General features: G+C 48.1%; 10 protein-coding genes across 10 annotated transcripts; 5 read left to right on the plus strand and 5 right to left on the minus strand.

Moving 5' to 3' along the window:
- Positions 1-218: 218 nt before the first annotated feature.
- Positions 219-2,448, minus strand: BT62DRAFT_888421 (uncharacterized protein; the record flags this gene model as incomplete). Its single annotated transcript, XM_043182960.1, has 8 exons — positions 219-303; positions 353-432; positions 486-1,197; positions 1,262-1,598; positions 1,647-1,826; positions 1,880-2,117; positions 2,178-2,339; positions 2,395-2,448. 8 exons carry the CDS (start codon positions 2,446-2,448, stop codon positions 219-221), a joined length of 1,848 nt encoding a protein of 615 aa, XP_043042977.1.
- A 282-nt stretch (positions 2,449-2,730) lies between these two features.
- On the minus strand, positions 2,731-5,053 carry BT62DRAFT_686153 (spermidine synthase). Its single transcript, XM_043181867.1, has 7 exons — positions 4,565-5,053; positions 4,388-4,516; positions 3,786-4,339; positions 3,413-3,737; positions 3,215-3,358; positions 2,930-3,164; positions 2,731-2,876 (listed from the first exon to the last, which is right to left on the minus strand). The coding sequence occupies exons 1-7, from the start codon at positions 4,925-4,927 to the stop codon at positions 2,833-2,835; spliced, it is 1,794 nt and encodes a 597-aa protein (XP_043042978.1). The 5' UTR covers positions 4,928-5,053; the 3' UTR covers positions 2,731-2,832.
- Positions 5,054-5,365: 312 nt separating this feature from the next.
- Positions 5,366-6,448, plus strand: BT62DRAFT_929439 (uncharacterized protein). The gene is made up of 5 exons (XM_043185724.1): positions 5,366-5,504; positions 5,557-5,682; positions 5,734-5,865; positions 5,918-6,078; positions 6,146-6,448. The coding sequence occupies exons 1-5, from the start codon at positions 5,469-5,471 to the stop codon at positions 6,318-6,320; spliced, it is 630 nt and encodes a 209-aa protein (XP_043042979.1). The 5' UTR covers positions 5,366-5,468; the 3' UTR covers positions 6,321-6,448.
- A 1,980-nt stretch (positions 6,449-8,428) lies between these two features.
- On the minus strand, positions 8,429-9,986 carry BT62DRAFT_686448 (uncharacterized protein). The gene is made up of 2 exons (XM_043181868.1): positions 9,738-9,986; positions 8,429-9,683 (listed from the first exon to the last, which is right to left on the minus strand). The coding sequence occupies exons 1-2, from the start codon at positions 9,858-9,860 to the stop codon at positions 8,748-8,750; spliced, it is 1,059 nt and encodes a 352-aa protein (XP_043042980.1). The 5' UTR covers positions 9,861-9,986; the 3' UTR covers positions 8,429-8,747.
- Positions 9,987-10,092: 106 nt separating this feature from the next.
- On the plus strand, positions 10,093-12,091 carry BT62DRAFT_964726 (protein serine/threonine phosphatase 2C). The gene is made up of 6 exons (XM_043188747.1): positions 10,093-10,206; positions 10,258-10,965; positions 11,018-11,195; positions 11,257-11,385; positions 11,434-11,619; positions 11,675-12,091. Exons 2-6 carry the CDS (start codon positions 10,281-10,283, stop codon positions 12,030-12,032), a joined length of 1,536 nt encoding a protein of 511 aa, XP_043042981.1. The 5' UTR covers positions 10,093-10,206; positions 10,258-10,280; the 3' UTR covers positions 12,033-12,091.
- Positions 12,092-12,310: 219 nt separating this feature from the next.
- BT62DRAFT_929440 (cysteine proteinase) lies at positions 12,311-14,856 on the plus strand. The gene is made up of 6 exons (XM_043185725.1): positions 12,311-12,666; positions 12,716-12,959; positions 13,145-13,255; positions 13,301-13,403; positions 13,460-13,684; positions 13,735-14,856. The coding sequence occupies exons 1-6, from the start codon at positions 12,433-12,435 to the stop codon at positions 14,753-14,755; spliced, it is 1,938 nt and encodes a 645-aa protein (XP_043042982.1). The 5' UTR covers positions 12,311-12,432; the 3' UTR covers positions 14,756-14,856.
- A 530-nt stretch (positions 14,857-15,386) lies between these two features.
- On the plus strand, positions 15,387-16,232 carry BT62DRAFT_887077 (uncharacterized protein; the record flags this gene model as incomplete). Its single annotated transcript, XM_043182900.1, has 4 exons — positions 15,387-15,595; positions 15,659-15,791; positions 15,865-16,006; positions 16,054-16,232. Coding segments are annotated over 4 exons (663 nt in total), but the record flags the coding sequence as incomplete, so codon positions are not given.
- A 363-nt stretch (positions 16,233-16,595) lies between these two features.
- On the minus strand, positions 16,596-18,277 carry BT62DRAFT_686607 (uncharacterized protein). The gene is made up of 7 exons (XM_043181869.1): positions 17,900-18,277; positions 17,758-17,852; positions 17,633-17,704; positions 17,441-17,578; positions 17,364-17,377; positions 17,145-17,288; positions 16,596-17,089 (listed from the first exon to the last, which is right to left on the minus strand). Exons 1-7 carry the CDS (start codon positions 17,906-17,908, stop codon positions 16,677-16,679), a joined length of 885 nt encoding a protein of 294 aa, XP_043042984.1. The 5' UTR covers positions 17,909-18,277; the 3' UTR covers positions 16,596-16,676.
- On the minus strand, positions 18,251-19,889 carry BT62DRAFT_1054621 (uncharacterized protein; the record flags this gene model as incomplete). The annotated part of the gene is made up of 7 exons (XM_043178553.1): positions 18,251-18,613; positions 18,668-18,833; positions 18,880-19,093; positions 19,143-19,182; positions 19,234-19,323; positions 19,376-19,438; positions 19,495-19,889. 7 exons carry the CDS (start codon positions 19,887-19,889, stop codon positions 18,418-18,420), a joined length of 1,164 nt encoding a protein of 387 aa, XP_043042985.1. The 3' UTR covers positions 18,251-18,417.
- A 256-nt stretch (positions 19,890-20,145) lies between these two features.
- Positions 20,146-21,817, plus strand: BT62DRAFT_1073954 (uncharacterized protein; the record flags this gene model as incomplete). Its single annotated transcript, XM_043178981.1, has 9 exons — positions 20,146-20,290; positions 20,545-20,594; positions 20,651-20,725; positions 20,804-20,865; positions 20,916-20,941; positions 20,987-21,059; positions 21,082-21,174; positions 21,228-21,273; positions 21,329-21,817. The coding sequence occupies 9 exons, from the start codon at positions 20,146-20,148 to the stop codon at positions 21,473-21,475; spliced, it is 717 nt and encodes a 238-aa protein (XP_043042986.1). The 3' UTR covers positions 21,476-21,817.
- Positions 21,818-21,877: the final 60 nt, after the last annotated feature.

Here is a 21,877-nt window from a genome sequence, read left to right on the forward strand (position 1 = left end):
ATCCATCACATCCATTCGCCGCGGCGCAATGATTTATTGGAACTACACATCTGAGAACCCGTTTCTCACCCTTGCAAGTGCCTTCAACATTGTCAACAGTCAAAGAATCCGTCCACTACTATTGCTTGCATAAAGAGATGACATCTAACAATCGTTATTAAGATCTTAGCCGCCGTCGGTCATGAAAGATGCGGCCCATGTGCACCATGACTATCCTCTCAGGCGCGTACATATCCTATCACGCTGGGGGATCGAAGACGTCGGAATAAAGCTGTCATGGTCTTGCCTCCTTCCGATCCCCATCTAAGCAACAATCAAAAAGTTACGCCAGTGAGCGAACTATGGGACTTACTCTCCAGCTGCAACCTCCTGACAGCATTGCTCAAACTCTTCGGAAACGGAAACTTCGTCCCATTTGTCAACAACGTAATCCTGCAACAAGCATCTGTTATTAGTAAGGAAATGCGTCGGAAAAATCTTCTTACCTCAACTAGGGACCGTAATTCATCCCAAGATGAGGTCGCTAATAGCAAAGCAAAACTCGACTGCGGCGTCAGAGTAGCCATCATATGCTCCAAAGCAAGATTCGCCAACGTCGGCATACTATACCGATGGGCCACCTGATACATGGACAAAGCCGACGCTGGCGGAGGTGGAGGAGTCGGATGCACATGAGGATCTGGCGTCGTACTCGTCTGTCGCGGCCTTTGTGACTGTGGAGAAATTGGATAATGACCACTCGAAGAGTAGTTAGGGGGAACAGTGAGAGGAACCGGTGTCTGTTTAGACCGACTAGATGAAGTCCCTGACATATTTACCGGAATGGCTGAGGCCCGTCGTGGTGCGGTCGTGGTAGTCATGTTTGCCGCCGTGGATGACATGCGTGAAGTGGCGCTTGTTGAAGTTTTTGATGTTGACGCTGAGGGAGCTGAACGCGGACTTGGCGTTGTTCTCATTTGTCCAGGCTGAAGGCCCGTTGGTCCGCTAGTGGGAGATCGGCTTTGCTCGGTGGCGCTGTCACCACTGGTGGCACTCCTAGCATCAACGGAAACATCATCTCCATGACCAGACTTGGGGAAAGTCTTCCAGTCCCATTCTCCGCCATGTGCATGCAGCCATTTCGCACTCAATCCCGCCCCTATGCCTTCTACAGCTGCCCGTGGATCGTCGCGCTCTTTGAAAAGAAGCCAGTTTGCACTATAAGCCATGTGAAGAATTTCAAATTAGAAGGGAGGAGGTCAGGAACTAAGTAAATTCTCACTAGCAGAACTTAAGTAGCCAATAAACAGTTTCAAAATCAGCCTCCTCGACCACGATAGTAAGAAGTTTTCGTCCACCTGATATTACTCCTTGATTCTCTGCGAATGAAGAAGCCAGCATGGTGGCGAAATAGTCGGAGCGGCGCGTTAGGATGTCTGAATGGGCGTAGATGATGCGTTTACGCGCTGTCGTTTGGGCCGAAAACAGGGAATGAGAGGATGTTGAGGAGGGTGATCGGTGGGTTACAGGTGAAGTCACTTCTGGCGTATTCAAGGTTGGGGATGTGTTGATGTCATTGCATAGTTTCTCAAGACACACGAAACGAACGTCTCCAGTGTCTGCAGAGACTGTTACTCAGGAATTGCCAATGCGTAGAGAACACTCACTGGGATTATCTAATGAGGCTTCCAAGCCATCAAGTAGGTCTCGCGGCACATAATACGCGGATGGATGCGACGGAAATAAGGGTCCTATTGGACAATGAATCTGCACACAGATCACGAACGAATCCGTCTCTCGAATTCGTGAATTTTCCAACAAAAAAGAGAGTGAAGGCAAGCTGCAGGCTGAAAACACGCCGCTCAGCTTCAAATAATGTAAAATAAAACGGCTAGCTTACCCCAAACCTCGCTTTCTTGCCGGAACACCCAGTCATTCTGCCAAAACTCCCATACCCACTCCGGGCGTGCGCCACGCTCGCCCACTCGGTCGTCCTGGCACTTGATCGCAGTCATCATCGAAGTGGGCAGCTCATAGTCTGGATGAGCAAAGTCTAGTGCAAGAGAAGTGATATAGAGCGACAAAGTCTTGCTGTCCACATCAGAAGGAGCATGAGAACGCGCTATCTCTAATTTGAACTAGGAATCCATAATCAGACTAGGACAGCACTCAATGCAATGAAATTGAACAAAGAGTACCTTGTTGTCGCCCATTACAGGCGACTCTTTCAAAACCTCGAAATCGCCGTGTTCCGCGACGGCGTGATCCTCAGCATTGAGGTTCTCAGATGATTCTGTGTTCTCTGGACCTTCGATGTAATCTCGCAGCTTCCGAATATCTCTAATAATCCATTCGAGTCCCTATACAAGACCAAATTCGAGCAGTTCACGAAAGCAGCAGCAAACTCTGGCATACCATAAAGGTCCATTGGCGCGTGCTCTCCTCTGGAGCAGCTGGTACATAGCCCATCGTTGATCCGGTGTTGTGTCTAGCAGCAGGGTTCCACGTCGATGAGCTACTTCCTGTGGGCGTGACCACGGTCTTGGGATCCCACGATGTCTGAGGAGATGAGCTTGAAGAAAGAGACGTCAAAGACGACGTTCGTGGGTATCTGAGATGTGCGGCAGACGACCAAGGCCAATCTGGACGAGATAAAGAAGAGAGGCGCCCAGGCGATGAGGACGAAGGAGATGATATACGTTGGTATTCAGATCTGTCAGACGCCGCCATCGTGGTTCAATTTCAAGAAACGACACCGTTCTTTGCGTCAAAGGCAATATTTATAGACGTCTTCAATCTATGCAAATTGTATGATGCATTCTACGTTGTAATAGGGTATACATCCAAATTCCACTAATATGTCTCCCAGAATATGTCAGGCAACACGTCTCTCATCACTGTCGGGCGTAACATCAGCGACCGCTGGAGGTTTAGAAAGTAATGTACCCACAGGTCCAGTGATAATGCCCTTGTGCATCTTGAAGGCGTCCTAGTGGATTGTTTTCGTCGGTTAAAATATACTTTTCTTCTTCCTCTGCAGTAATCCCTTCTTTGACGGCATTTAAATTTATCTCGCGCGCGTTAAGAGTAGAAAGGATGTAGCGGCGGAGAGGAGAGCCTAGGAAATCTTCACTCGTAGGATTTCTAAAGGTCAGAGGACTTCTGGACATAGTACAGAAGAATACCTATGAAAAAGATCAGCAGCGAAGGCTACCTATTTTGACAGTATAGTTACAATGTTAATATATTCTGTCTCATATTGATCTTCAGAAAGATCGGCTATACCGACGTCGTGGAATGCCCGACACTGGCCAAAAGCCTTGGACAAAGTATACAAAATCATCCGCATAGCTTCAGATTTGACGTGTCCAACGAAGTTCTAACAGAGGGCTTCAACAAAGTAGACATTCGAACTTGATGGAATGACACTCACAACCACTAAAACGCCTTCAGGATGGATAGTGCTTTTGAGGTCGCTCCAGAACTCCATTGTGTAGATATGTTCAGGCACGGCACCTCCGGAGAAGCAGTCATGGACCACGATGTCATATAGAGTTCCTTGGACGCCGGCGTCAGCACTGGCACGCTTGTGAGCGGCCCAGCTTCTCGCATCTTCCAAGTACACGTTCTTGGGTCCTGGATCGGGCAGACCAAACCATTGCCTGGCAGCATCATACACAGCTGGATCAATCTCGACAATGGTCAAAGACATGTTGTGTCTGTGAAAGGATGTCGCAGAGATACCAGCTCCAAGACCACTAGAAACATATTAGCACTAGTAACGATATCCACACGGTTAAACATACATTACCAATGCATTCTCCCATTCATTTTTGGCCGTGCTATTTACCAATCGAGCAGCTTCTTGGAGGGTGAAAACACCATAGATAGAGTCACCCAAACGATGGTTGTGAGAATCATGTAGTGGTGCGACACCCTCCATAGTCATCACCTTGGGCCCCATCCACACACCTCCAAGAAATGAGTGAGCGGCGCGAAGATAGCGAACATGAGACATCTGGTTGTCAGGATGATCTGGGTCACTAGATAGAGTGAGTGCTTGTCCGACCACGATCAATCCTGTCGTTGATTGGACAGAAGAATGAATCTGTAGGGGATAACTAGGATGTGTATATGGTTGTGGTAGAGGATGAGGAAGCACCGGAGAATATAGTTTTGGATAAATTGTGTAAGAAAGAGCGGCAGCCAGTGAGAGAATGATAAACTTGGTCTGTAAAGGAGTGAATGAGGTTGCAGACTTCCGTTGCTGGATTTTGGACGATGATTTGGGAGTAGGAGCAGGTGAGATATCCATCTGAGTGATTGAGAGGCATAAGAATACGACGGAGAGCACCAGAAACTGGAATGGACGTGAGCAGACCCATGATTGACGAGGGAATCAACGCACAATAAAACTTTCGGAGAGTGCGTTCAAAGCCGTACACTGTGACCAAAATTTCTTCGTGATTCTGAGGGCAATCAAAGGTATAACCACTGTTTGCACTGAGTGGGAGAGCATCCTCAATATGCGCGACGCCTGCCAATTTGGTCAAATTGATTTCGCTAGACCCAACGCTGCGCTCACCTTCCTGCGGCTCCCAACCATGAAACTCGAAAGGGAAACGACCATTGGAACCAAAACCACAACATGAGTAGCTGCCGGACCCCACAGTGGATCTCGATTCCTTGCCGACCAAATGGCTACCCAGTACGTGGCATTTGGTGCCGCTGCGAACAACAACGCAGAGATGAAAGCCCTTTGACTGAGAGAAAAGGCGAAAGGTTGGACGGCTGAGATGACAAGCGCTGGTACTAGTATCTTGTCCAGTAAATGGTTTGTTGGCACGGAGCCGTAGATGGGCACCAAGGCACGCTCATAGATGAAGACGACGAGCGAAAGAGGAAATACGGAGACGGCGACGTTGACTAGATGCTGAAGATGAGGCATCTTTATGGGAGAAACATGGAAAAAGGGTCACGGTGTTGGCTGGCACTTTGCTGCGCTTGTTGCAGCCTAGGATGTCTGTGTTGCCAAGTTTGGGTAGGATCAGGGAAGTTTTCCATCTTTCCAGCGAGAATGATGCTGGTGGGTGACGACGAGGAGAGGAGGGCCAAATACCCGGGCGAGATTATGTGCGTTATTGTTTTCTCTGCACCATTGTCACTTTCCCCCCCCCCCTCGTTTGTTCCGGCTTCGTTCTTAGTGTATTGCCAAGTTCCGTTGGCCTATCATGAGCTGTGCACCGCAGTGTACCTCATCGTGATAGATAATATGATCCGATACATGCTGGGTACTGCCGTCTCCAGCGTCGCTTGGCCTTATGGAAAACGAGCGGAATACCCCAGAAAGGTCTAGAGCAACGTCACCGGACCTTGTCGATGTTCCTTTTTTTTCATCAGGAGTAATGTTGGCGCTCCGTTTTGGAGTCATCCTTGGATTTGTTTAAATACGCGCCTTGGCTGTCATCTCATTTCTTCATTTTACCACCATGGCAGATCGCTCGCAATCTCGAGGACGTGAATTCGTAAGTGAATCTCCGTCATTTCGAGTCGTATATACTGACCCCCTTGTTGCAGCATTCATCAGGCAGAGGGGGGCTCGGAAATATTCGCCCCTCATCCACGTCGAGGGACAGGCCTATTGGCGGCCCCGATGATTTTTCCTCGACGAGAGGCAGAGAGCCTACCATTGAACCCACCAGGGTACTTGATTTTGACTGACAAATCTTATCGTACCACTGATGTCGTCGATAGATCTATTCAACTGGACGTGGAGGTGCTGGTAACATTCGCTCCCCGTCTCGCGACCACAGGGAGCATGTAGGACCTAACTCTCACGAGAAAGAGATTGTCAGAGACCATGCCAGGGCTGAAAGAGACGCACCGGTACGTCACGCCTCAGCACAGCTGACACAGGCCCTGATATCTTATCTTCCAGCAATCCTTCGGTCGGGGAGGCTTAGGAAACATTTCTCGCTCGCGTTCTCGTGGCCCAGCTCCTGTGGCCCCACCGAACACGCATTCTCCTGGTCGAGGCAGCATGGAAGGCGCCGGCCCCATTTACGAAGAGAAAGAACAGCCACCTCTCGGCCCCCCACGGTAAGTTCTCATCAATCGTCTCTTTTGCGTATCTCGTTTCATTTTTTTTTTTTTTTTTACCCCGCAGACACTCCGCTGAACATCCTGCTAATCAGCCTGGGGGCCATGAACCTTTTGGCTCTAGGAACCGCTCTGCTTCTCGCGATCCGGAGCATCCCGGCTCCTCTAAAGACAGGCACGGTATTTCCGGCCTGTTGCACAAGGTCACCCATCCGACCCATCCTAATGAACCTCACAATTGAGCAAGTAGAACACTATTGAATCAAGCGATTAAAGATAAATAACTGTAATCATATGTATGTCTACTTGTATAATGCCGTCAAGTGTACAAGATCTCTTAAAGGAATTTATACACTATTGAACGCCTGAACGTGCAGAGTTGCCTCGGAGAGGCGAGAATCCTAAACGGAGATTTTAGGTTCTCCAATCATGGCCTACTCATGAAAATTTCATTTACAGGTTCTGCCAGCTAATCTACTTATCTTCGAATCAAGGACTGATCACCTCTATCGCAAAGATCGATCCACTGAATCAACCGCATTCGCATTTCAGCCTCTCGGATCGGTATGGAGAGCTCATACCGTGAGGTCCACTCTGACAGCGAATTCTAGACCTTAAGCATGCGACCACGCGGAGCAAGGCGTGTCCTTGAAGAAGGCGGAGAAATCTTAACGATGTATGACATGAATTCATTCCAACCCTAACAACAGATGCGCTAATAAAATGATTGGTGGATATTTCGACCCTTCAACGGTCTTCCGCCAGACTTGCATAGCTGGCTCGTATAGCAAAACTCGCGCTGCGCGGGAATTGCAGCTCCTATGCACATGTTAAGGGACAACGCCTTGCAACAGAAGACCATAAATACCAGGATGCATCCAATGTCGACAATCAGGACGAGACCTCAGACGCAGAACTAACAGTCAACCGAGGCGAGCCAACCACGCCTAGTCCTCACTGACACTGATGATGGTCGGCAGATATCATCATGCCACCTAGCAAGACTCCCATGACGCCTTCTAGCGCTTCGCGTATCCAGTCCACCCAGGTATTTATACCCGCTTCTCGCGCCCACACCTGGAAGCCTGACGGGCGTCGCTATAGGCAAAGGCTGGCAATGCTGGCAAGAACACCTTCGCCTCGCGCGCGCAAAGTGCTGGTCAGACCAACGCCAATAAAGGCGTTGCCGGGGGCGGTGCAGAGAAGAACAATAGTGGTGGCGGTGGTTCCAAGTCACCGAGGGGCAAGTGAGGAAGAGATAGACCGGACTTTAAGGGGAGTGCTCGACGTCTTCCAGCCGCCAACTTTTGCCGCGTAGAGTTACATAGTGATGTAGGTACTGCAATCGATTCGTCTTTCATAGATGATCGACTTTAGTGAGTTGACTGCCTCCTAAAAGCGATCAGCCCATTTGCCAGGAAAGGGCCAGGAAAAAAAAAAAAAAAAGACACAGTGAAGTTAAGGGGGCATCGTCCTAAGGAGCCGAGACTCGATTATTTTCGAAGGCATTGGTTCAGACCCACACATGGTTGCGAATCCCCTGTCAAACATCCACTGTATTCTAGCTGTTATCGCAAAGACTCAGCACAAAGTACATTCGTACGTACGTCACCTACTGAAGGATTCTGCTACGCGTCCTCTCACCTGTGATGGGCAGATTCCACCCTATTGAAGTGCTTGTTAGGTCTAGAAGAGTTGAAGTTTCGCAAATTTAAACTCGTATCAGTTTATTATTTGTTCATTCGGAGGACCGATGGGCTCTCCACGACAACTGTCGATCAGAATTCCAAGCCCAAGGTTTCCCAGGATGGCGGCCAGAGTTATTCTTGAAATCGGCAAGAGTCACTGGGGAAAGGATTGTTCACAGTTTCACAGCAGCATAAAGTCAAGTAAGAAAGACGCACATCTGATGCTATCCCATTGTTCGAATAGGCTGTATTGAACATTATTGAGCATTTTCGAGGCATAATCACATCGACATCCAAACTTTACCCTCAAGGAACCTGACGTCCAAATGATGTTCTGATACATCTTTTTCCTTCAGAAAAATGCCTCAACAGAGAGACAGCATGACATGTGGAGAGATCGCGCCTGGGAAGAGACTTCAGCAAGTAACCACCAAGAATGTCCGTGCAGCTCAAGAAGAAAATTGAGAGTAATTTACGCAGGCGTAAACATTTGGGAGTATTCATTGTGAGACAAAGTATATGTCACAGACTTTCCTCCCGCTCGGTTACCACTATAAGTGTCAACAGTGGTTTTTGCTGTAAAATATACATATGCAACGTCTGAGGAGGGCCGTTGAATCACTCTTCGACAGCTGCGAAGCTAGTTTGATCCGTGAGCTGGTTGATTCAACTTTCCGTAGTGCAACGATGACATGAGGGTACAAACGATAAATGCAATTACGTACGTGCTTGGGAGAAATAGAAGGGGTCCTTGTGAGATTGAAGGACAATAATGATCGATGAAGGAAGTGATGGACAAGCGAACTTGAAAGAAAATAACACGATAAGTCGTAACTGAGCAATGAGTGACAAGAAAGAATCTCATGTAAACCGGAGGTATAGAAGAGGCGGGAATAGGGTATCCATACATGATACATTAAACATCTCCACATCCCAGACGATGATCCGATAGCCCATGCAGAGTGCTAACAATTCTGTGTGTCATGAATGCGTGTCCCGCTTTGAACGAGATGCAGATCGTCCGCTCTTCCGCGTTGGTCGTGGCGTAGTTGGACTGCCCGATTTATGATCAGAAGTGCGACTGTGGGTTGTTGATCGAGAAGACAGACGAGGTCGGGTTCGAGATGGCTCCGAATGAGAAGAAGGGCGTTTACGCAAACTGTACCGCGGGGAGGCCTGGGTAGAAGAACTGGGAACATTAACAGGAGGTGTCGCTGGTGGGGAAGAAGGAATCGGCGGCGAAGATGCTTTACTCGGGAAGGGTGACACGAGGCGAGGGGCGGTGGCAAATGTTGGTGTTGGCGAGTCAGGTACAGTGACAGCGACAGGTTCAATCTCCATGTCATCTGGCTGTGAGTCAGTAAGATGCGCAAGTCCCAGTTGCGTCATAGAAATAAGATCAGGGACAGTTGCCTGTGATACTGTGTCCAGCTGAGAAGCGGGGATTGAGCTGGTATCCTTGACTCTCCAATTTAATGACCCGTTGGGCGTGACTAGAGGGGTGTCGATGTACGGCTCCGATTCCTGTGAGTCGTTAACGGAGGCCCGTGAAGGTGGCAAGAGTAACGGTGGCAGCCTCGTAATGTCCGAGTAAGCAGCTATTCGTTGGCTGACTGGCTCTTCAATGACCGGCTCCGTGTCCACCCTCTGCAATCTTGGCCTCTTGTCAACCGAGAAAACATCCTCATCATCAACATCCTCTTGACCAAATCGACGCAAACGCTTGGGAGATTTCAGCAGGCCCTGCTGCAGTGGCTTGCGGCGGAAGGGGGGGATTGGGGGCAGCTTGCTTTCATAGGCAAAGTCTCGTACTTTGATGCCAAGCTTGGCGAGATCTTCAGGCTGTGGCTGCGGTGTTGGTTGCGCAAGGCGTGCTCTCTTCGGAGATGAAGGGCCTGGTTGCTGCGAGCTTGCGGTCTTTGCAACGTTATCTTGAGGATGCAATCCGTCGACCATGGCTCGGTCACTCACAATGGACTGTACTGCATCATGTCTTGTAAGATTCTCTGTCTCTTGAAAGATGCGCGCGCTTGGAGAGGTCAGGAACCGCTTCGGCTGCTGAGATGACTCGATTGCTTGGGCCATGCAATACATTCACAAGGAAGCTATGGGCCCTTCAACTGGGACCGCCTTGAATGGGTAGAGGAGCTGTATTGCGCCCGACGTAGAGCCAAAAGAGAGCTCTCTGACGTTGTCTGCCACGACAAACAAGGTGGTGGTAAAAGTTTGAAACGCTTTTCAAGCTCAGCGACACGTAAATGGCCTTATCACGTGATCGTATGATTATATAACCTGCACTTTGCTAAATTTGGAGCAAGACACTTGTCGTGACCTTCCGAGTCGCGCTTTCATTCATCGTTGGATCAGACTCAAAGGAACATAAAATTGCATGAAATATTGGGCAAGTTGGCAAATTCAGCCCTGATCATTGCAGGAACTGGTATGTCGCCTATTGCATTTCTTTCACACTCTTACCTAGTATGCGTTCTAGCTCCTCTTAGGCCGTATATCGGAATGTGGCGACGTGCGTGGAAGCCAGCTGCAGCTACAATTGCAATTGGGACTCCGGCGTGCTTGTATTACTACAGATCGACGCCAACTTTTTCCATTCCTATACGGGTCAAGGACGTAGACGGAAAGCCGACCATGTCGACCAAAGTCCTACCTCTTCTCTCTATGGAAGAAGTCAACAAACGTTTAAACGCCCGTGCGAATGCTGAAACGATAATACGGCATGACGGTATCGTGTGGAACTACGCAAATGCAGCATTGCCTTCGAATGATCCTATTGAAGACGCACATTCAAAACAGATCATCCAGAGAGACGATGCTTCTGGCGACTACCTGTTTTTTACGGTTATGGATGGACACCGTGCAGGAGACACCTCCCATCTACTCTCCCTGGTTCTCATCAAAGCGGTTTCTCTTGCCCTCTCCAAACTCATCTCTAATTCCCCTTCAACGTTCCTCACTGAATCCACTGTCGGCCGTGTCAAGTCAATGGTTGGGTTCTGGTCAGCTCCAGACGCTGATCCTCATCGTGTTTCGGTCGCTATACAAGATGCATTCACTGACCTAGATCGTGAACTCATCACCGCTCCCCTCCGTGTTCTTGCTGGCAATATAGATGGGTCGAAGGTTATACCAGACCTCAGTAAACACCCTCTTGCATTGAAGACCATGCTTCCGGCCATCTCAGGTATGGGTGTCCGTTCTGTTGGACATGAGCAGAGTTCTCATTCGTTATCTAGGCAGCTGCGCTCTGATGGCCATATTCGATACAGCTCACAAGGACCTATATGTCGCTTGTACGGGAGATAGTCGTGCCGTTGCCGGTGTTTGGGAACCAACACCTGACGGAAAAGGTCATTGGCGTGTCGATGTTCTTAGCGAGGATCAGACAGGCAGAAACCCCAATGAGTTGAAGAGGTGAGCTTCTTTTTTTTTTTTTCCATGCTTGGGCATAATAGCAAGTTGATCTTCATCGTAGAATGCAGGCAGAACATCCTAAAGATGAAGCAGACACGGTGATACGAAACGGACGGGTACTCGGAGGCCTAGAGCCTACGCGAGCTTTTGGTGACGCGCGCTATAAATGGACACGCGAAGTGCACGATGCGTAAGGCATGCCATCATTGTCTTTGGTCTCGCTCTCACTCCCATCTAGTCTCAACCGTTCATTCATGGTCGGCAACGACATGACTCTACGGACTCAGCCTCAGACTTTGAAAACGCCACCTTATGTTACCGCGCGACCGGAAGTCACCCACCGCAAGTTGTCTTTCGACAAGTCGTCGCCAGGAGCCATTCGGTTTCTAGTCCTGGCTACTGACGGCTTGTGGGACGAAATAACGTCAGTCTCTATTCTATTTCGCTGTATGCTGAACTAATTCGCATTCATTGAGCAGTTCTGAAGAAGTCGTGAGCCTTGTTGGCGGCCACTTGGCAGGTGTTAGAGGTGTCATTCCTAAAGCCGAACTACCATCTCTTGTGCCAACGTTCGTCAAAACCGGTAGTGTAGAGGGTAAGGATCATCGTCGCAAGCGAAACAGAGGTTCATGGGCATTTTGTGATGACAATGTTGGTACACATCTTATTCGAAATGCACTTGGGGGCGGTGATGAGGAGTCACTGCGACAACTGGTGAGCATTCCGGCGCCATATTCTCGGAGGCATCGAGACGACATTACGGTCACGGTTGTGTGGTGGGAAGAAGGACGTGAAGAGGATGCACAAGTCACAACACCTACAAAAGCCAAGTTATAGATTTTGTATGTGCAATATTAATAAGGCTGAGTTCCCCCAAGGGAGGGCTTATTGACGACCCAAGATCGAGGAACCGCAGGGAAATAGATCCCTTTAAATGGCACTCTAAATTTGACATCGTAACGACGGGAGAGCATACGAGAATTGTGGACGGCAGGAGCTAAATGTTCTATACCAGTATATACGGTGGCTACGGGCGGCCAGAACGGAGGTGCGTGGCTGTGTCCGGAGGGCATCAACGCACTTACAGACCACGTGGAATTATTTGCGCTTGCTGGTGCGTTTTCAACTAATCTTCCCCTGATCCCCCCAAATCACGCTGCCTTCGTTTTTTTCCCCTGCATGCTTCTTTCGCTTTACTCTGCCTAGACACTATCTTTCTAGATTCACAACGACTACCATGCTGGCATCTCCTTTGTATCCGGCACCTTCCCCTACTTTTTCTCCTTCCCATTCGAATGCAGACGACCAGCTCTCATGTAGACCTTCAAGGGACTTAGAGGCTTTCAATAGTCTTCTTCCCCCACCAGTAGAATTTATCGAAGGATCTTCTTCGGGGACCCTGGCTGTAGTGGAGGGCAAATATGACCCTATAAATGCCACGCCTACTCGAAAGGCATCCCCAATGAAAGAGGTGCGTGGATTGCCTGTTTTCTGTCACTATCATTTGATACCAAGTCCAGCAAACCTTGCTTTCTCAACCATCTCCTGTCCTCTCCCCGAAAGTCACTAAACGATCAGTCAGTAAAATTGACGCCGACGCACAGTCCCTGTACAGGGGCGAAGTCGACACAACTTGGCCCTCCAAATTCAATATCGGGTCTGGCTTATTCAACAGCGGCAATACATGCTTTCTGAACAGCGTTCTGCAATGTCTTATCCACACCCCGCCACTCCTTGGTGTTCTTTACGGTCACAATGAAGTCTGTGAGTACCAACCATTCTTTTACAGTGACGAAAGGTAGATATCCGTGCTGCGCCCAGTGAGGAGTCCAATGACGTGTCCATCTTGAGTATATCTTGATGCGCTACTGTCTTTGGTCCATCAGTAGCGCGCGTATCTGGTTTTCGCCGCAGAAGATCAGCGGAGCAGTGATTAATATCTCGTAAAGGTCGTGTCAAGAATGTCTTTTGCATGGCTTGCAACCTGCGGTCGGTTTGTTTTCAGGCGTATTCCAACAAGTCTGCCTTTTCGCCAGGGCTAATAAGCACCAAGCTACATTGTAGGTCCTGTCTTCTCCCGCTCTTCGCCATCTAATGAATGTCAGTTATCGCCAAGCACTTGAAGCGAGGTCGACAAGAAGATTCCCATGAATTTCTTCGATATGCCATAGATGCCTTGCAAAAGTCATGTCTATTCGGCTATTCACCGTAAGTGCACTTTTAGGCTACGCCACAACAATTTTGCCATGTTTGGATCTTTACAGAAAACTCGATCCCAAGGTTGCAGAGACGAGTTGGGTGCATAAAATATTCGGCGGTAAACTGCGATCCCGAGTGACGTGCCAGTCATGCGGTCACAATAGCGACACGTACGACAGCAATCTCGATGTAAGCCTCGATATACACAGAATGAGCTCGGTCAAAGACGCTCTACATGAATTCGTTGCCCCGGACTATCTCAAGGGCGGTGACAAGTACAAGTGCGAAAGGTGCGTCAAAATTTCTCTTCCTGTGCTCCAATCATTAAACCAATTGACAGGTGCAAGAGATATGTGAACGCAGAAAAACGCTTTTCAATACACAAAGCGCCTCTCGTTTGCACTATCCACCTCAAGCGCTTTTCACCCTTGGGGAACAAAATCGGTCACCAGGTAAATTACGACGAGCGCCTCTCGCTTGCCCCTTATATGAGCGAAGGGGAATTCGGACCTCTCTACAGCCTATATGGTGTCATTTGTCATGCTGGTGGTGGGCCAAACTCCGGACACTACTATGCCTTCGTGAAAAGCAGGTCGGGCGACTGGTACGAGATGAACGATGAGTCAGTGACCCGTGTTCATCAGACACCTGTGCGGAAGAATGCGTACATTCTTTTCTATATACGGACCAAAGGTGACAGGCTGCAGGCGGCTCTTAGTCATAATGATAAAGCACAGCCGATGGCCAATGGCGTACATCCTTTAAAGGGAATCACTATGGGTATGAAGAGGCGACGGGTTAAAGAGGACGATGACGAGGATACGGGCGTCAAGATGTCTAAACCATTTATCGGGCCGCTCTTACCGATAGAATCCGACGCAGCTAACGGTCCTTCGGATGCCAAACGCCAGAAGTTGAGCCCTACCAACGATCCACAAGCGGATGCTATGAAGAAGAAGATTGAGTCGGCGCAGAAAACGTTGTCGAGTTTGGCGCAGTACTCGTCTAGCGACGATAGCGAGGAAGAGCAGAAGCAGAAGGAGAAGGAGAAGGAGAAGGAGAAGGAGAAGAGAGATGGCAAAGAGAAAGATAAACCTGGATCTCAAGAAACCTCAGGGTCTGCTCCTCCACCCGAAGCATCTCCTCTACCAATGACTCCGTCAGCCCAGTCTCGAACAACATTTTCATCACCCATACCTCCCAACCGATTTTACAGCACTTCAAATAACAAACACAAAAGGCATGGTTCAAATTCGGCGAACTCGAGGGACCGTTGGCAGCAGTCCAAGCAGTACGCTTTTAACCCGTACAACAGATTTTTGTCGGGGAAGAAGAATAAAGGAAAACCTCGACCATTATGACGGACCGTAGTTTTGTTTAATAACATTATTTTAACATATCAGGTTGCACAATGCGATCTGCCTCTGCTACAGGACATCTAAGATCAACGTCGATGCCTTCTGGCCATAACTAGGTGTTCCTTTATTTTTTTTTTACCACCCAGCGTAATGCGCTCAAAAACCGCTTCACATCCGAATTTGGGAGTTGATCGTCGGCTCCGGCTTTGACAAGTAGAATCTCATTTACGGCTTATTAATTTAGTAAAGATTGTTACCGTGAAAGAATAATTAGAAATATGACAGACTCATCGCAAGATAGATTAACAATTCGAGGATCCCTGGTGTACGACTCTGATCTGGATATCGAGGAGCAGTGCACCCGAGAAAGGACTATCGGTCCAAAAAAATGGAAGGCAAGCAAATACCATACTCTGTAACATAAGCTTCTCCTCTAATATTACCACGTCATGCACGTTCCAAAGTATCGATCTAATATTGCAGGATTGAGTATACAACAGACCGAACAGGATGTCGGGAAAGCAGACAGATTCTTCCAGAAAGGTCTGTTTAGTGCCTGCCTTATTTAACCTCAAGATCACGTCTGTTGCAATACATGGTCCCCAGGTTCGCTCTTGGCATCTAATCTAAGACACAAAAATCCCGCGCAATAAAATGTGGAGGCAGATCCTTCGACACTGATGAACTAGGTACCAAACTTATCACGTTTATGGGTGGTCGCAGGTTTGTCTGTGATTCTGGTTCGGAAAAGGAGGACTCTGACGTCACAAGAGCCTTGGACTGGCAGAGGATTGGGCGCCGAGTCTGGCGAAGAGCCGCAGAGTACCTGCTCCAAGGTTTCATGTAAGTTCGACTTTGTGCCTATGAACTCTCAAGTTGCTGAATGACTATCCGAATGTTTCAAAGGCTCAGGCCGCTCTCTATAGAGGTGAAAAAGCGTTTAGTCAGACGAGCAAGGTTGGAGAAGAATAAGGACCTGCGTCGGCCACAAGAAGACATTATAGGCTCTGACAATGAAACTGCCAAGGACGTGATTCTGGTGAGCAATATCCCGCTTCTTGGGCCTTAACATTTCCCCTAGCCGATGATGTTGCCTATCAGCATTATTAGAGAGAATTGGCCGGATAAATCTATTCCACCTTGTCATAAATCCCGAAGATTTTGCTCTGTCTGTCGAAAATATCTTCCACCTCTCATTCCTGATTCGTGAAGGGAAAGCTGGTTTAGAGTTTGAAAACGGCGAACCAATGATGTGTAAAATCGCCTCATTCTTACTCTTGCCTGGATTATAAGGCGCTCAGATCCTTGTTCTGAGGAACATGCTCCAGGAAGCGATGAAGACGCTCCAAGACGGTCAAGCCAACTAATCATGGAATTTGACCACGCAACGTGGAAAGTGAGATGGTCAATGTTGGGTGTAGGAAGTACCGCAGACTTATCTAATACATCTCATACCAGCGTGGGATGGAACGTTAAATGACTCGGGTTTTCATATAATAGCGGTCCAAGTTTCATGAAATGATATACTGATATATCATGCTATTACTGCTACTTTACACTCCCCTTTTCACCTTAGATGGTCTATTCTACCTTTAGCGCTTTGCTCGTGCTTAGAAGGAGACAGCTCTCCTCGTACTGACGGTAAGCAAAATCAAGCAATACCCTACCTCATCACATGAGCAGGCAAATATTGCATAATTAAGAATATAAAATGGTCCGACGAAGGGTATCCATTATTGACAGGAGAACAAGGTACGAATTAATGTGACGAAAACGTGAAAATATTCGTTAACAACGTTGAAAACCATAAGCATCATGGTAGTATACCAGAAATGAGAAAATGGCGTTATGAACTAGATTATAGCTACAAAATATAATGTTCATGAAGGAAAGGTCTGTTCCTGCAAAAAAGCTCGTTCAAAATTCATGAGTAAAAGTTCATCCAATCTTGTGGCTGAGGAGGCGGCTTAGGTGCCACATCCCAGGTGCCAACGTTGAAGATAAGAGGGGCGTCCTGCGCATTGAAAACTTGATACAAGCCATAGTCCGCCTCACCAGTAGGAACAGCGGCGGGATAGGACATTTTACAACGATGATCGAGTCCTACGCTAGGCATCGGAGGAGTCCGATACCCGTCTATAGACGGGCCGGGAGAGGGACACGGAGAAAATGAAAGGGAAGGCGTCTGAGACGAAGATCGTGAAGGAGTCAAGCCGTATACCATCTGGGGGTTAAGGGAAAGAGAATGGTGACTTGAAATGTCGTAAGTGGGAACGGTGAGATAGTTCGAATAGGTTTGCAGAGGACTGTAGGAAGGCATCATGGGCTGGGCCGTGTCTGACAATCAGACAGTGAGCGTCTGTAAGACCGTGAGAAAGACGAAAGATCTTACATTCCGACAAGGACACTTCGGGAAGACGTATAAGAGGTGCGGTTTCGTCGGACGTCACAGATGAAGAAGGCGAGGAAGGCGAGATTGAGTTTGCACGAAGACCACGCCTTCCCCGTCCACGATGGGCCAAGTGGATGCTGTCCTCTAACAGATCGGCGTGAGCCTCCGCCTCCTCTCGTGACAGCTGATGCTTCTTCCGCAAGTGCTGGATGAACATACCGCGGCGCTTGATGCTGGAGAGATCGAAGAAATATAAGCGTGAGTACCCGTAAGTGTCATACCCATAAAAAACTTACCTAGTACGACATCTAGATCCTGGGCAACGGTAAGGATTCATGGTCTCGTGAATCTCTTTGATGTGACGGGAACAAGAAGATGGATCTCCAAAGGCTTTCCCACAACCGTACGTGCATGAGTGCGGCTTGTCTCCCGTACTATGGTACAATAATAAGATACTAGTTTTTTCTTGACCCGGAAAAAATGCTTACTGAACATTTTGATGCGTCTTGAGACCAGACGCCTGGGAAAATCCTCTACCGCAGGTAGAGCAAACATGAGGCCTGAAAGAGAGATCCCTCAGTCAGAAAAACAAGAGCCAGTCTCGACGACTGACCTGTCTTGTGTATGGATTAAAGTATGTCGAGTAAGATCTCCTCTGCGTGAGAAGGATTTACTGCAGCCTTCATAATGGCATTTGTAGATTCGAACCTGCACGAAGAGGGTAAGACGAACACCTATACGTTTAAGGGACTCACCCCGCGCATGATAACGGTAAAAAGACGGTTTATAATTATAAGGTCCTGTGTGGTATCTGGAGGTATCTGCCGCTGACCAGCAACGCTGAAAGTATTAGGGAACGTAAGGGTATGTGGATAAGGGAAGAAAGAAAGGAATAGGCGATTTACTTTTCTGACGTCTTTAAAACATTGCAAATCCTCATATCATAGCCGGAAGAGAAAGATCATTTGGCAGATCGCGCTTATTGTTCAAGGGCCGAACAAAGTATTCCATGCTCAAAAGTGGAAGAGGAACCTCGGCAAGGGCGGAGAAGATATAAAAGGACGCTTCCTACAAAGGAAGACAATGGACGACGAATTTCAAAAACGCCTTTCTGTCATTTGTCTGAATATACGATGTCTCACCTCGGCTCATAAAGGAAGCCTAATACTACTTTGTGCACACGTGTATATCGAGCGCAGCGTTAGCGACCGGCGGTGCGAAAGGCGTTCCTGGACAGTCTCCGGCTATGACAATAACACAATTAAATCGATCGCTAGATACCCAGACCAGGCCCGTTGATCTTCTTGGTAATACGCTCCTCCATCCAAGGAGCTATTGCGTTGAGGTCATTCCATGTAAATGACACGTATTGCTGACGTCCTGGACCCAGCACAAGGTCTAAGTCTTGCAATGGCGACCAGTCGCCGGATCGTTCGTATGTTTTAGGTCCGACGATTTGAGCGACTACCCTGTGAAAAATAAGCCTCGTGCTAATGGACACATAGAAGTAATTTGATACGTACATCAAGCCGCCTACCCAACAAAGACCCTCCTCTTCTTCTTCACCGGAGCCCAGCCAACGCTTGTCGCTGCCCCCGGGTGTAAACCACGGGTAATCGAAATGGGAGACTGCCGGAAGAGGATGGGTCAAACGAGTGTAGCTGTCGTATGCGACCTGATATGTAAGTTCTGGGAACAGAATGAAATGCTTTAACAGTGGTAAGATACCACTCACGATTATCTGACAGTTCATCGCCCATGGGATAGACGCCATGGTCCGTGACATGATGATTCGTCCTATGTATCCTTGGGTTGATATCAGTCTCATCCGCTTCAATCCCTGGAGGATGCAAAAATATGTGGGCATTCGGATTGACCATCAGTGTACTCCGGGGTCGATTCAAAGTTCCGAAAGCCAGTATACGAACGTCCGCAAGTGTCACCACGAGCTACTCAGATTGTCATCACAGACGCCGGGGAAAAAGGAAAAGAGCGTACTCTGATCCGGGTCTCTAGATGCGCAAGGTTGCTTTGTAGCCTGTGAGAATGAATAAGACAGTCAACTACGGAAACAAGCTTATGCACTTACTTCATATCATTGAAGATAGCTACCGGGTTGAATGCCCTCGAGGAAGCCTCTAATTCGTTCGCAGATCCGTTCCGATTGAGCACAATATACCTGAAACGCTAATTTAGACGTGCAGGAGGTACCGCACCCAAATAGAGCTAACCTAGTCCAAGATTCATCCGCGGTGCAAGATGTCTGACTGCGATGCCAGACTCTGTGCAATAGCCTTGTCCAAATATTGGAACCTATTCGATATCGGCAGAAGGATGCTATGCAACAAACTTTATAAAAGTTTCTCTCCACGATGCATCGTCCCTCTTCCACTTTTTCCAGCCAGGGAGGAACCGACGATTAAAGCATTCCTCCCAATCAGCCGCCTTTAGATTGGGTAGCGTAGCGTCGTATAGAATGAATGAGGGACGGGCCAAGCTGAGGATTTCAATCCAGTTTTGCCTTGGGACGGTCTGTCGAACGCTAAGATGACTAAGACAGTCTTCGTAAGTCGCGGAACGAAGATTGCGCAGAATGGGCCGCCTCCATGGGTTCAATGACGAATCTGACGTGATGGCAAGCATTCTGCGGGATAGATAAGATGTTTTTATCAAAGATTCCAAGTCCAGCTCTCCGAGAATTTCTGCTATTAGCTCGACGGGAAGGGACTCGAATGTAACGGTCATGGTGGAAGGAAACAAGAAAGTCTCATCATAGGGTTAGGGTTATGACTCATTCTTTCTGATCACTTCAGCTGAGTCGTGCCGGTTTCCTCTTCAAGTGCCACATAAATACATAGATTGTTAACGTGATTTCGTCGGTAACTATTTGGCAATAAGGTAAAGCACGATTGGAGCACGACCCATGAATAAATGATTGTGAGATGAGCCTGGTCGGACATCCTCTGACTCCCGTACGCGATCTACGATACTTATCTTTGGGATGCCATCGCTTCTAATGACACCGAACGACGGAGGCATACCTGAGTCAACTCTTATGGCACCTTCGCATTGGGGGACTTGGATGAGTATAGGTTTTCAACGTGGTCTGAACTTGAAAGCGGCCGCAAGCTACATTGAACGAGATTGTCCTTGGTGTTGAGAACATGATGATGCATCAATAAATTTCCTACTGTATCGTGCCCTAGCATGATGCGTGGTCACTATGGCATAACACTCAAAATCTAGAGAAACGTACGGGGCAACCAACTGGCAGCGATAGTATTCGTTGAGACTCAATCGCGTCATTATTTAGCGCAAAGAATGTAAAATACCCTGCGATAACATTCAAAGCTGTGGAGAATCCTGAGAGAGATAAGCAACGGAGAAAAACGTGCAATAGCTGGCTTCAAAGTACGATCAATATCCCGCTCATTTCGATCCGCAGAGGAAGTTCGCATGAATCACCTGGCCGGAAATTTGAAAGAATTCTCTAAAATAATGTTTAGAAAGCTCTAGTCCGACCTAGTCCGACGCTGCAAGGGGCGGTGCGTGACGTGACCTTGCTGCCACGAACAGCGACGGTGAACCATCATCATAATCTCGGACCGCCACCATCCTTTGCGTCTTCATGAAGTTCAAGAGTGCGGCATTCTCTCCAGACTGTTTTGGTCGCTGCTTTGGATCTTTGGGGTCTTGGACGTACCATTTACGTCTGGAATACGTGCGTGGCCCACCTTATTCATTTCAATCCCATTAACATCTGAACTACAGATATAACGCCTTCGTTGGATTTACGAGTCAGTTTTCATGTAGCTAAAATTTCAATGAATCCATCGTCAAAGACATTGCCGATCTTTTTGTCTCCCTTGGCCTCCGCGGTGCAGGGTATGAATACATCACGCTTGATGGCGGATGGTATGTTCTCTAATGTCTCAAGTGGAAAGCGACAACCAAATGTTACGAGTCGTTCCACGGCCCGATACTTTTACCTGACGTTTTCCCTCTTTCCCCCGTCTCCCCGGTTTAGCCCGTATTTGTTATTCCCACCATATATATATATATATGCCAGTACACGTATTGTAGGAAGGGGTTTTCGCAATCGACCAAGCCTATAAGCCTGTCAGCGACTGTGCGAACCTTTCGTGAGAGAAGTGACTTTCGCCACCCTCTCATATTTTTGACAGTTCCATTGGCTTAATCTTTGCTTTTATCTTTTTCTCTCTCTCATCTGCGCTTTTCTCTCTAAACTCTCTATATCTCTCTTCGTCGATATCTGGATCCCCTACGGCTTGATCACCCGAGGACATTCCGACTTCGACACCAATATCTAATTTTCTCTTTACTTCTTAGTTCCTTAGGATGTCGCGTTACCCTTTGCGCAGCCATCACAACACCACTGTTGTACCAGCTACACCAGGGATGGACAGTCCTTTATCTCAGTTATTAGGTGAGTTGTCACCAACAGACTTTGATACTAAAAATGTGGCAGATTCTAGCGCTGCGAGCGCTCAGGATGCTACCCCTGTTCCGGCTGCGAGCCGTGTTCCAGCGTCTGGTGCTACAGCGCTGAGAAACCTTCCTCTTGCCCATGCACAAGCAGAGGAAGAGGATTCAAATCACTCAGAGAAATCGGAGGATGTCGGTTTCAAGGGAAATCCGACCACGGAAGTTTCAGATAATGATTCATCCTGTAGTGATGTAGATAATGGAAATGATTATGAATCGTCTACATC

This window comes from Guyanagaster necrorhizus (genome assembly GCF_019112545.1).
Source record: "Guyanagaster necrorhizus MCA 3950 unplaced genomic scaffold BT62scaffold_6, whole genome shotgun sequence".
Taxonomy (NCBI): Eukaryota; Fungi; Basidiomycota; class Agaricomycetes; order Agaricales; family Physalacriaceae; genus Guyanagaster; species Guyanagaster necrorhizus.

Excerpts from the sequence above, each read along its gene's own strand:
- BT62DRAFT_686153 (XM_043181867.1), bottom strand. The coding sequence starts at position 4,927 with ATGCCTCATCTTCAGCATCTAGTCAACGTCGCCGTCTCCGTATTTCCT. Across the intron at positions 4,517-4,564 it reads TGGTTGGGAGCCGCAGGAAG|GCGTCGCGCATATTGAGGAT; the intron begins GTGAGCGCAGCG and ends CCAAATTGGCAG. Across the intron at positions 3,165-3,214 it reads AGACAGAATATATTAACATT|GTATTCTTCTGTACTATGTC; the intron begins GTAACTATACTG and ends TCTTTTTCATAG.
- BT62DRAFT_929439 (XM_043185724.1), top strand. The coding sequence starts at position 5,469 with ATGGCAGATCGCTCGCAATCTCGAGGACGTGAATTC. Across the intron at positions 5,683-5,733 it reads CTACCATTGAACCCACCAGG|ATCTATTCAACTGGACGTGG; the intron begins GTACTTGATTTT and ends TGTCGTCGATAG. Across the intron at positions 5,866-5,917 it reads GGGCTGAAAGAGACGCACCG|CAATCCTTCGGTCGGGGAGG; the intron begins GTACGTCACGCC and ends CTTATCTTCCAG.
- BT62DRAFT_686448 (XM_043181868.1), bottom strand. The coding sequence starts at position 9,860 with ATGTATTGCATGGCCCAAGCAATCGAGTCATCTCAGCAGCCGAAGCGG. Across the intron at positions 9,684-9,737 it reads ATGATGCAGTACAGTCCATT|ACCGCAAGCTCGCAGCAACC; the intron begins GTGAGTGACCGA and ends AACGTTGCAAAG.
- BT62DRAFT_964726 (XM_043188747.1), top strand. The coding sequence starts at position 10,281 with ATGTGGCGACGTGCGTGGAAGCCAGCTGCAGCTACAATTGCAATTGGG. Across the intron at positions 11,196-11,256 it reads AACCCCAATGAGTTGAAGAG|AATGCAGGCAGAACATCCTA; the intron begins GTGAGCTTCTTT and ends TCTTCATCGTAG. Across the intron at positions 11,620-11,674 it reads GGCTTGTGGGACGAAATAAC|TTCTGAAGAAGTCGTGAGCC; the intron begins GTCAGTCTCTAT and ends TTCATTGAGCAG.
- BT62DRAFT_929440 (XM_043185725.1), top strand. The coding sequence starts at position 12,433 with ATGCTGGCATCTCCTTTGTATCCGGCACCTTCCCCTACTTTTTCTCCT. Across the intron at positions 12,667-12,715 it reads AGGCATCCCCAATGAAAGAG|CAAACCTTGCTTTCTCAACC; the intron begins GTGCGTGGATTG and ends TACCAAGTCCAG. Across the intron at positions 13,685-13,734 it reads GACAAGTACAAGTGCGAAAG|GTGCAAGAGATATGTGAACG; the intron begins GTGCGTCAAAAT and ends ACCAATTGACAG.
- BT62DRAFT_686607 (XM_043181869.1), bottom strand. Across the intron at positions 17,705-17,757 it reads TTAATCCATACACAAGACAG|GCCTCATGTTTGCTCTACCT; the intron begins GTCAGTCGTCGA and ends TCTCTCTTTCAG. Across the intron at positions 17,579-17,632 it reads AAGACGCATCAAAATGTTCA|TACGGGAGACAAGCCGCACT; the intron begins GTAAGCATTTTT and ends ATTGTACCATAG.